Here is a 12,941-nt window from a genome sequence, read left to right as displayed (position 1 = left end):
CTGTCTTTTCGTCTGCTTCCTACTGAAGTATAAAGCAGTGTCAAAAGTCTTTGTTGAATTCACACAGGTCACACAGGGAGGTAGCAGACGTGCTGTCTGTCAAGGTATAAATTTCCCTCACAGTCCCTACTAAATAGATTCAGGCTGTCCTTACTTCCTGCTGCAGTCAAATTGTTCAACAAGCAACACAGTGGACACTTTGTCAGCACTTCAACTGTGCAATAAGACAGAGGTGTCCAATGCCATGTTTTGTATACTGTGTATGCAACATATTTATAGTACTATATTTTTTCTTTTTATGGTGTTGTCTTAGCTGCTCTAACACTGTCAATTTCCCCATCACAGGACAAATACAGGATTATCTTAAGCAGACAGGAAACATGATGAAAATGAAAAATCATGAAATGATAATGAAAATCTATTTCTGAAAACAGGGGGACCAGGATTGATGGATCCTTGTGAAAAGAAGCCTGTGGACACACTAACACCTATGGGAGAGCAACAGAGAGAGGACATCACATCAAGTGCCCAAGTACAAATTCTTAAACTATATATCTTCTGCTCTCACTTAAATGTGACCATACATATGCAGTGAGCTAAACATAAATGGCTTCTGTAAGCACTCAGGAGACCGTCTCACATTGTTCAGAGCTTTTACTTTTGTAATTTTGTAAAACTATAATAACCGAATAAAGAGAATTCAGTCTCAGTATAAATGCATAAATGACACAATCAACATCATTGCCACATGTAAATAAACAATCCAAGGTCATAACATTAGCAACAGATGGTCGTTGCATGTGAAATAACATGCCAAATGCTTTATGCTAACATGTTTCACGCTAACAGCTTATAACAGCTATTTAAGTAACAAACTGACTGCATAGACGCATAAGAAGACAATCACTTCGCTGAATAAGACACTAATATGCAACAAAAATCAGACAGTTCACACCAACCTAACAGATAACATCTGATACAAGAATTGGCAGAGACATGGCATATACGTGCTTTCCCTCTGAATGCTTGGACAAGTCTGCAGTACAAACTTACTTGCTGCTTCTGCTATCCGGCCAGTAGATGGCAGTGTTTGCCACAAAACAGACTAAGAATGATTGTATTCCAATTAAGTGCACATTTACTAGATTAATTGTAGAACAAATGACTGAACTGTCATGTAACAAACTTATAATGCAAAATATATTGTCGGAACTAATAGGGACAAAATAATATATTTTATACAATTTAAGTTGATTGACATAAATTAATTAGACTGAACATTGCTTCAAGTAGTGAAGAGTTGTCATGAATATTTTGAAAACAATTGGGAAAAAATAACATTTCTTAGGCACATGTGAGAGCTATGTTGTACTGAGACGTTAAAGAGGATTTTAGGATTTTAAAATTCAGTAATGAATTACCTAATGTTCGGTGCCATTTCTCACTATTTTTTCTACTTTTAAAGTAGTCTGTTGGCACTAGCCTTTCACCAAGAGGTGCCAGGCTTCACTTAAAATTCCCTTCATTGTGAGGATTTATTAGCTTCTTTATTTATCATTTGTAAATCGTAATTAGACCTCTTTTTATATACATGATATGTAAGTAATTGTTTTGAAATATTCTTTTGTTCCCACACAGTTTGCTCTGAGGCTGCTGGCTTTCCGTCAGATCCATAAAGTTTTGGGTATGGACCCTTTGCCACAGATAAACACTCGTTTCAACGTCCGCAACAGCCGCAAGCGTCGCCATGACAACAGTGATGGAACAGACAGCTTTGAGGGTGAAGGCAAAAAAGACAAGAAAGATTATGATAGTTTCTAAATGTCTCCATTATTAAATATGGTAATCTACAAAAATGTACTAACATATTGTATGCGCTTTCTCCTGTGTACTGGCTTTTTTTTTTTTTAAACTACAAATGTACCAGTGTAGTTGCAGCCTCACTCAGCGATACACCACTTGTCTACTGTTGTAGTTGTAGATTTCTTTATAAAAGGTGGTGTTGAGAATTCTCTGTGCTACATAACACTGTTTTTACTTAATGTGCTTCTTAAATTGAAGTGTTGATGAAAGTGGCTTCTTAAGATGGTGCCACTCCTCCTGCCTCCGCTGTGTTTATGTTAGATCTTAAGTTGTAGGGAAAGGTGAAATCATACCATCAAAAATGGAACCAGTCTTCTCTGGATTAAGAAGAAAAGCAAGGATAAATGTCAGTTCCAATTTATTGATCTATATAGTTACATTCAGATGTGGACAGTTATTGTTATTGTGAAGCATTCATTTGAACAATTGAATTTCAATTCAAAGATTTTCTTCTTAGTATGATTTCCTATGCTTAATGCAAGTGATGTTTTATGCTTTGGTCTTGTTATGTCTCAGTGCTAGGCTACAGTTAAGGTAAAAGACCTATATGGCATTGAACAAATATTGAGAAAAACTAACTGTTGATAGAGCTTTGTTAGTAATGAAGTAGTCAGCCCTAAATGTTATTTTATGTCTCTTTATTTTCATATGTATTTGTCTAAGATTTAAATAGACTGTAAAAAAAGAAACTTTAGTTTGTGTGGAAAATCGCTTTGTTCACATTCTTACAGTTTTGGCTTTTAAAATTTTATTTTCCTGGTTAAGAAGGTGTTTCATTGGCTTGCTTGCCTTTTAACTTGGTTAGGTGCTAAATAAATTTCTATACTGGTAGTGATGATAAAAAATCATGACATGCAAGCAATAGTAATGGGGCTTCATTAGAGGTCCTGTTGTGAGTGATTGCCATGCTGTGCATTCTGCTTTCCAGTTCCAGTAGCAGAATAAACAGAATTCTAGAGTGAAGAATTTGTCTTTTGCTGAGCACCTTGATTTCTGTAATCATAATTTAAATGCCACGTTACAGGCTAACTTAGCATAAAGAGCAAATGAGTACTTGAACATAATTATTGTACTTTGTTTTTTGGTATGTCCGGAAGATATTTAGCTTCCTTTTATGTTGCAGCTTAAAGGTTTTTATAAGTCAACTGAAATATATAGGTGTTGTCTAATACTAAATAAGCCTACCTTTCATAAATTGACTGAGAAATTTCATTAATTTTCTCAAGGCAAATCACAAGTGTATTTGAATCATTGTTCATTAATGTAATTAGAGTAATTAAAGTGATCTAGGTTTTGGTATCATCTCTTTGGATATTATGAAAGTAAAAAAAAAAACTTCATACCCTTATTACTTTGAGATTTAATCATTTTCAACTGATGTAACAATTTAATTATTAATACATCCATCACAGTCTTTTCTAAAGTCCATGTTTATTAACTTTCATTTTTAAATAAATGACAAACAAATATAGTATTGATAGAGCAAGCACCGGTATCAATATTTTGATCATTTGTTTCTGTTTTAGTTTTCTACACCATCTCTATGCAAAGTTTGCGTTTCTTTCTTCTTTTTTTTTTAATGAAACAAGTACCTTAAGATTTTTGTGCTTTCACCCATGTGCAATAATAATGTAAACAGTAAAATGAAAACAACTATAAAAATAATAATATGCCTATTAGAAATAAAATAGCAAGGTGTGTCAGTCAGTGTCAGATGGTGTCAGTCTGTAGTTAACACTAATACATAATCAAATAATGACTAATGTAGTGCTGTGGAGTCTGAGGGTGGCATTCAAGATGTCCTGTAAGGGGGTGGGAGATGCTGTTCATGATCACTAACAGCTTGATCCTGATTCTTTTATCCCCTGGCTCCCCGACTAAGTCAAGGAAGCAGAACAGAGCTGAGCTTTTTTTGAACAATTTCTGTGGTTTCTTTCTGTCTGCTGCTGTGACCACTGCATAAAAACAGGCTGATGTCACCACACAATCATAAAACATTTGACGCATGTACTGCAAACTCCAAAGTATCTGTCCTTTTTTTTTCCAGGTATATACGTCTTGATCCAATAGACAACTTTGAAGGTTGCACCTTTTGTTTGAACCCACCAATTTTTCATGTAGGTTTTTTCATTTGGGTTTTGCCTGTGGATTTATAGTTAGAGGTGTAACCAACATAAAAACCAGAAAACTGTCTATGAGTGAAAAACAAGCAATTTTTTATAGAAGAAAGAAACCAGTAAGTAACAGACTTTGAACGGGTAGATCAAGGAAAACAGCAGCAGTTGATGACAGAAAGATTGTAAGAGCTGTAAAGAAAGACCCCCCCTAAAACAACAATTAGTGAGAGCAACAACCCCCAAAAGGCAGGAGTGAAGGGTATTACAATCTACTGTTCGCAGAAGACTTCAGGAACAAAAGTACGGAGACTACACCAGAAGGTGCAAATCACTCATTAGTAAGAAGAATAGAAAGTCCCAGCTGGAGTTTGCTAAAAAGTACAGACAAGCCTCAAAAATTCTGAGACAAAGTTTTATGGAATGATGGGACAAAGATTAACCTTTACCAAAGTGATGGAAAGGCTAAAGTTTGGAGAAAGAAAGGATCTGCTCATGATCCCAAACATACTAGCTCATCTTTGAAAAACTGGAGGGAATGTCATGAGTTCTTCTGAGACGGGCTCATTAATCTTCATTGAAAATGTAACACATGACAGCAGCAGCAAAATGAACTCAGAAGTCTACAGAAACAATTTAAAGATGCAGCGAAACTGTTTGGGAGATCCTTCATCATGCAGCAAGATAATGACCTAAAACACACTGCCAAAACAACACAGGAGTTCATCGGGGGCAAGAAGTGGAAGGTTTTAGACTGGCCAAGTCAATCCCCATACAGCATGCATTTTACCTGCTAAAGAGGAAACTGAAGGGAATAACTCCCCAAAACAAACAACTAAAAGAGACTGTGCTGAAAGCTGGGGAAAGCATCATAAAAGAATGCCAAAAATTTGGTGATGTCAGTGGGTCACAGGCTTGATGCAGTTATTGCAAGCAAAGGATTTGCACTTTAATCTATTATACATCTATCTGTTCCGATACTTTTGCTCACCTAAAAATTTGGTGCTCCAATACATATAATGCAAACCTTTAAGTTGTGTATCAGATCCAGACGTAAATACCTGGAAATAAAAGCTGATGTGTCAATCTCATCTCATATTAATTTTTTTATGTTAAAACCAAATGTTTTCATTCTACATCAAAAATAAACGAATTGGCCTCACTGTTCCAATGCCTTTGGAGGGGAGTTTATAAAAAAGCTCCATCACTAATAGAGGAAAATAAGAACAATCCCAGGTTTCTTTTCAGCACTGTAGCCAGGCTGACAAAAAGTCACAGCTCTGTTGAGCCCATTGTTCCCTTAGCTCTCATCAATGATGACTTTATGAGTTTCTTTATAAATAAAATCATAGCTGTTACGTTACTTTAGCCTTCCTACCATATAATATAATGTCTTGACATTTCAACAAAATGAAATGATTGCTCTTACTCAGACAGACACTGACACTAATAGGACTACTTAGGCCAGTTGATGACAAACTACTCAACATGATAACATTCTTCCTTCAGGCAATGTTATATGTTGAAAGATTTATTGGCCAACCTGCACTTTTCTCATGCGAGCTCCCTTGTTAACAGTCTGGGTTGTGTTGCAGTGTGAGAGAGAGACAATCGGTCATTTTGCCTGCTGTGGACAATCAACTTGACCAGTGGTAACATAGCAGCAGGATAAGTTGACGGACTCTCAGTATCCTCCCAACAAGCGCAACGTTCATTCTTGTTAGCGGTACCAAAAAAGATGTCAGTGATTCTCTATGTGATGCACATAACAACCATAGTGCACACCACCACATGCTTGTCCACCAATATTGTTTGCATTTACTGTTGTGTTTGCCCTTTTGTAGTATATAATACAGGTTGATACCAATATGCAATTTTGTTGTTTATTCTGTCATCTTGAGTATCTCATGGTATTTCCTGGCATCAAATCAGTTCAATTCAATTTTATTTGTATAGCACCAAATCACAATACAAATCATCTCAAGGCACTTTACAAAAAAGAAAAACCCAACAAATTCCTTATGACCAAGCACTTGGCAACAGTGGAGAGGAAAAACTCCCTTTAATGGAAGAAAAAACCTCCAGCAGAACCGGGCTCAGTTTGGGCGGCCATCTGCCTCGACCGGTTGGGGTGAGTGGATAGAGCAGAGAGAAAAGAACAGCAACAATAAACAACAAATAGACCCTGCAGGTTGGTGGGACCAGTAACTGCACATCAGCGATATACAGCTCCAGGACCAGGGACACCTGCAGAAGATACAGAGAGAAAGAGGGAGAGAGAGAGAGAGAGACAGAGAGCACGAAGTTAGTGACATTCAAGTATCACTCAAGTAACTTCAAGTCCTTCTATGCACATTAACCAAACATCGGTCAGGTCACATTTACAGAGTGACCTGGGATGGAGTCTAATTCCTGGCCTGAATCAATATTTTAGTCCGCCCCCAGCACGATCTCTGCTGTGTCTACTCTACAAAAGCAGCACTCCCTGTCACTGAAATTGTTTTTTGTGGATTGAGTGCACTCTGGGCTTTTGCTAATGGGTATTATCCCATTCCTCATACTAACTGACTGTCTACACCCATCTGCGGTGGGCCTCCTCCCTCCTTTAGGCTATGGCTAATGGGTCAATGCTCCACACTTCAGTGGGCCCAACAACTCAGGAGGAAAAACCAAAACACTAAAGCCTGACCCAAACTGAACTCCAGGTGGGGAACACATAACCAGAATGCTGGGCTTTAATTTTTAACAGTCATTAGAATGAACTAGTCTCTGTCTCAGTGTGTTAGTGGGTCTGGAGTGAACCAGTATGTGATGCTTCCCAAAAATCTATTTAAGCCTCTCTGAAACACCTGCTACATGACCAGGTTTTTCCTCTGTGGATCTTGAGGCTCAGCCGTGTCTCTTGTTTGTGGAAGAAACTTCCCCAGCTGCTGCTTATATGTTAGTAGAGCACACATAATGAGATCACTCAGTTCAGACGGAGAGGTCGCACTCCAGGTGGGTATAAACAGTTTTCTCTTCAGTGCTTAGCATGAAGAATGGGTTAAGACCCATTAGCAATAGCCCAGAGGGCCACAGTTCTGTCTTACGAATGAGACAGAACTGTGGCGGAAATTAAATGACCCAACAAATACTAACTAATGACCGGAAAGCTACCTATGACTACATAGGAGACACACAGGAAATCAGAACCCAAAATAAAAGTCCATTAATGGAAAATCCACATGATGATATCCATCTCACTCGAATGTTGGCTAATCTTTCCAGAGCTCCAAAATTGTGCCCACTCCCCGCCATTTCTGCCTGGACACTTCACCAACTGATGAATGTAGCCCCAGGCATACTCGTTTCTAATGAACACAAAAATGATTAGAAACATTCAATAATATATGTTGTTAGACCTTTAAAAGCCTTGGTCATTTTATTTTATTTTATTTTATTTTTTTATTTATGGCTGCTGTGGTTTTTAACATAAATGTAGTTTTTACTTTTATTTCATTTTAGATTTACATTTCTCACTCCACCTCATTGGCTAAGGGTTTTCTACAGACCACAGGGCATCTGCCAGACAAAATATTTTACTCCTCGTTTCTTTCAATCCATTCTTATATTATGCTCATTTGCAGTGTTTCAGATGATGAATTGTGCACTTACATTCACTATACTGAATTTCAGTTGTTAGATGATCAGGTAACAATTTTTAATTCAAAGTTCTGTAATTGTCACATGCATGTGATGCGACGTAATGATGTTTTAAAAATGTTTTTTCCCCTGGTTCCTTATATAATAGCAACACTGACATTTCATTGTGTCCTATCACATAATAGTTCACAGACGCAGGACAAGCAGTGAAGAATTCTTTCCTTTTCATTCAGTATGTCAAGAAATTGCCATCAATTTGTATGTAAATGTAACCGTTATGAATTTAAGGTTCTTGATTTGTGATTTTTAACATTATTTTACTCTCTTTTAACTGGACTTGGGATTTTAACAAGGGATTTTTATTTTTAATATATAAACTGAGATTAATTGTGACTACAGCCATGCATTGTTTATTTTTCAATATGTCTGGGAAAGCAAACACAAAGAATTTATTGTGCCAAAACCGGATATCCAACCATTTTCTATACCTGCTTTTTCCTGAATCAGGGTCACGGGGATCTGCTGGAGCCTATCCCAGCTCTCTCTCGGGTGGAAGGCAGGGGTACACCCTGGACAGGTCACCAGTCCATCGCAGGGCCACATAGAGACACACAAAGACGGACAACAATACAGTGTCTTTCCCAAAACTTTCAAAATTGATCAAAACCTGTTACTGATCAAAATGAAGCCACCTTTCATAAACTTGGTGCCAAACCAAAGCGTCACAGAATTAGAAAGAAGAATGGTGGCACCCCAGGAGCATACAGTATGTAGCATCATGTTATGACCCTAGGGGTCATTGTGTGTGTGGTTGTGTGTTGTTGGCTCTCCCCTCCCCATTTCGAGTGTGTATGTGTGTGTGTGTATCGGATGCTGGAGTGGGCGTGGACTCGAGGACCGTGGATTGGACTTCCGGGATTGGTCCAACACTTCCCGGAAGGACTATAAGAAGCCCATGGACTGCTGTTCGAGAGAGCTATTCTCCCACCTTTGCCATTCCCAACTACTTTGCTAGAGATTTCGACTTCGAGTTAGTTAGTTAGTTAGATATTAGGTTTTGTTTCGTTTTGTAGGTAGTGTTAATGATAGGATTTTCGTTATTTAGATTAGAAATACTTAGATATTTAGGCTACGTTTGTGTTTTGTTTTCTCCTGTTTTGTTTTAGGAGTTTCCAGGCTAGCGACCTGTGATTTTGTGTTGTTTCTTTTGTTTTGAGATCGTAGGGCTATTGTAGCGTTTCTGTTATTTGATCTTTTGTTTGTTTGAGACCATAGGGCTATATTTAGCGTTTGTGTTTGTTTTCCAATATTCGTGTAAAATCGTAGGGCTCACGGAGCGTTTTTGTTTGAGTAGGGCTAAATTAGCGTTTTGTTTGTGTTGAACATTCTGTATTGTATTCTGTGTTTAAACAGAATAAATATTCTTGTTAATTGTAGTTCGTCCAGTTCGTGTTTGTTGAGAGTGGAAGAGGTTTGGAGGAAAACTCCACAATCGTGTTACGCTCCGGCAACCCCTAGGCTGGGGCGTAACATAGATTTGGGGGCTCGTCCGTCGCGTTTTGCGTACCGTTCCCAAATCATAGATTTGGGGGCTCGTCCGTCGCGTTTTGCGTGCCGTCGTCCCTTTTTTTTGGTAGCGCTTTTCCTAGCGTGTTCGGTAAGTGTAAACTCTTCTGTCTGTTTCGCAGTTTTTTCTTTTTGTGGTGGTGGCAGCATGGAGTTTAAATTAGAGGACTTTACCTTGAGTCCAACTTTGGATAAGTTGGATAGGTGCCGCAAGGCTGATTTGGTGCTAATCGCCAACTTTTTTGATGTACATGTGTCAACAAGCGCCAAAAAGGAGGAAATAAAGCAACTCCTCATATCAAAGCTGACGGAAAGGGGGTTGTTTGGTGGGCCAACTCCCACAAATGGAGTCGGGCCGGGTGATCTGGCTGGTATTCCTACCCCACCTAAAGACCTCCCAGTCCAAGCTGGACGAACAACAGAGGAGTTGGAACTCACTCTGCGAATTCGGGAGGTGGAGCTGCAGAACAAAAGGTTGGAGGTGGAAGCCATGCACCTTAAGGTAAGGGTTCTGGAGTTGGAGCAGGGAGCTGCTATCGCTGCCAGTCCCTCCTTTCAGTCACCTATTTCCAGACCCCACGAAGGTTTTGACGTGAGCAGGCACATAGCTTTAGTACCACCTTTTAGAGAGTCTGAGGTAGACTCGTATTTCAGCGCATTCGAACGTATAGCTGCCACCTTAAATTGGCCACGGAATGTGTGGTCTCTATTGCTTCAGTGCAAATTTGTTGGGAAAGCCCAAGAAGTGTGTGCGTCACTGTCTATTGAAGACAGTTTAGATTATGATACAGTTAAAACCACAGTCCTCCGTGCTTACGAGTTAGTGCCTGAGGCTTATAGACAGAAATTTAGAAATTGTGAAAAAACTGCTACACAGACATATGTAGAGTTTGCACGAGAGAAGGGCGTTCTCTTTGATAAGTGGTGTCAGGCTAGTAAAGATAAAACATTAGACAATCTACGTGAGCTAATTCTAATGGAAAAATCGGTTACCAGAGAAAATCGTGCTTTATTTAAACGAACAGAAAGTTACATCTCTGGACAATGCTGCTGTTATGGCTGACGAGTTTGCGCTAACGCATAAAACCGTCTTCGTTCCACCCGTCAGGCATGACTTGAGTTTCGTTGAGAGGAAAAATCCCTCTCCAAAAGTTTTCCGTCGTACATTCCCAGTCACCGCTGAAAAACGCGAGTGTTTCTACTGCCATGAGCAGGGTCACCTCATTGCTGTGTGTCCCGTTCTGAAAAAAAAAAGAGCAGAATAAAAATCTTAAATCTGCTAAGTCATCATCTCCAGTGGCTCTTATACAAACCCCGCCACCTACCCTGCCACCTGTGGGCATGGTTGGAAATAACAAAGTGGACAAGGCATTTAAGCCATTTGTTACAAAAGGGTTTGTTTCCTTAGAAAATGAGTCAATCCAAATTCCAATTACGATCCTGAGAGATACTGGTGCAAAGCAGTCTGTGTTACGTAAAGACGTACTACCTTTCTCGGCCCAGTCTTACTGCGGGTCCGACATTTTGATGTGGGGAGTTGAAATGAATGTTGTACGTGCCCCATTACACTTTGTGCAACTGTCATCCCAATTTCTGTCAGGCAAATGTAAAGTTGCCATTCGAGAAAAACTGCCAATAGAAGGGGTAGATCTTATTCTTGGGAATGATTTAGCTGGCGGACAAGTGTTCCCGTCACCGGAAGTGATCGAATGTCCGATGGCTTCCGTAACTGTTTCAGATGACTCTGTGTTAAACTCACCTATAGTATTTCCCATGTGTGCTGTAACCCGTGCTCAAGCACGAAAGTTTGGAAACTTGGTGGATCTCAGTGATACTTTTGTGAGCACTTCTGATCCGCCAAGTCTACCTACAAAATGTGAAAAAGAAAAATCTGTGTGTGTTGAACTACAACCTGATGACAAAACACTGTCTCTGTCGGTGGACAGAGAACAGCTAATTAAGGCACAACAAGCTGATGTTACGTTGTCTTCCTGTATGTCACTGTTACAAAGTCAACAATGTAATCGAGGTATGTCTTACCTTGTGAATGATGGTGTGTTGATGTGACGTTGGACTCCGAGCTCTGGTAATGTACATAACTCTGTTTGTCAGGTAGTAATACCCCAACCCTTTCGTTTCCAAATTTTGACATTAGCACATGATCACAGTATGGCAGGACATTTGGGAATACGAAAGACATACAATCGTATTCTTCGTTACTTCTTCTGGCCAGGACTCAAGTCCGATGTGGTAAAATTCTGTCGTTCCTGTCATACATGTCAAGTGTCATGTAAGCCCAACCAGGTAATTCCTGTTGCCCCATTAAAACCAATTCCTGTAATTGGGGAACCGTTTGAACACATCATTGACTGTGTTGGTCCGTTGCCAAAAACCAAATCCGGAAATCAATACATCCTTACGATAATGTGTGCTGCCACTCGTTACCCCGAGGCAGTGCCACTCCGAACATTAAAAGCTCGTGCCATAGTCAAGGCACTTGTGAGATTTTTCTCCACATTTGGTTTGCCCAAGTATACTCAGAGTGATCAAGGTTCTAACTTCATGTCGAAGGTTTTCGCTCAGGTCATGGCAGAGCTCAAAGTCACACACCGCACGTCTAGCGCATATCACCCCGAGAGTCAGGGTGCACTGGAAAGGTTTCATCAAACATTAAAAAGTATGTTACGAAAGTTTTGCTCCGAGTCAAGTCGAGATTGGGACGAAGGCTTACCATTGTTGTTGTTCGCCGTGAGAGAAACTTGCCAGGAGTCGCTAGGATTTAGTCCAGCTGACTTAGTTTTTGGTCACACTGTAAACGCCGTTACAAAATCAGACTCGTTCCCGTTACCACGTATGGATGATTGTATCGACCGTGTGGGTGCCGCTAAATATGTCACAAAATTGGACCTGCTAAAAGGTTATTGGCAAGTTCCTTTGACACCTCGTGCTTCAGAGATTTCAGCATTTGTGACTCCGGACCACTTTCTGCAATACACAGTCATGCCGTTTGGACTTCGAAACGCACCAGCCACTTTTCAGCGGCTAATGAGCATAATACTGTCAGGTGTGAACAATTGTGAGGTATATTTAGATGACATTGTAGCATATTCTGATACCTGGTCCGCACATTTAGACACGCTAACAAAAATTTTTGACAGGTTAAAACAGGCTTCCCTTACACTCAACTTAGCTAAATGTGAATTCGGCAAAGCAACAGTTTCCTACCTTGGAAAACAGGTTGGCCAAGGCCACGTTGCTCCCATTGCTACCAAAGTGCAAGCAATCCTTGATTTTCCAGCCCCTCTGACACGCCGTGAGCTCCGCCGATTCTTAGGAATGGCTGGATATTATCGAGCATTTTGCAAAAACTTTTCTGAAGTAGTAGCTCCTCTCACGAGCTTAGTAAGTCCGAAAACTCCGTTCCAGTGGTCAGAGAAATGTCAGTCTGCTTTTGAGGCCGCCAAGGCTTTACTTTGTAGTGCTCCTGTTCTTGCTGCCCCAAACTTCACCCGTCCATTTAAACTGGAGGTGGACGCTAGTGCTCTCGGAGCAGGTGCAGTACTCCTACAGGAGGATGATGTGGGCATAGACCATCCAATCAGTTATTTTTCGAAGAAATTCAAGAAACATCAGCTGCATTATAGCACCATTGAGAAGGAGGCATTAGCCTTATTGTTAGCATTACAACACTTTGAAGTGTACGTTGGTTCAAATACACAGCAGACCCTCGTCTTCTCTGACCACAACCCTCTGGTA

General features: G+C 39.9%; 1 protein-coding gene across 1 annotated transcript in view; it reads left to right on the top strand.

The window, feature by feature from the left end:
- Positions 1-2,552, top strand: part of zfr (zinc finger RNA binding protein) — a 79,991-nt gene extending 77,439 nt beyond the window's left edge. The window contains exons 19-20 of the mRNA XM_026311345.1: positions 435-532; positions 1,639-2,552. Coding sequence (XP_026167130.1) covers positions 435-532; positions 1,639-1,821 — 281 coding nt within the window. The 3' untranslated portion in view covers positions 1,822-2,552. The remainder of the gene's footprint in view (positions 1-434; positions 533-1,638) is intronic.
- Positions 2,553-12,941: the final 10,389 nt, after the last annotated feature.

Source organism: Mastacembelus armatus, unplaced genomic scaffold (genome assembly GCF_900324485.2).
Source record: "Mastacembelus armatus unplaced genomic scaffold, fMasArm1.2, whole genome shotgun sequence".
Taxonomy (NCBI): domain Eukaryota; kingdom Metazoa; phylum Chordata; class Actinopteri; order Synbranchiformes; family Mastacembelidae; genus Mastacembelus; species Mastacembelus armatus.
The sequence above is the reverse complement of the archived record's forward strand: the minus strand, read 5'-3'. Positions and strand labels throughout refer to the sequence as shown.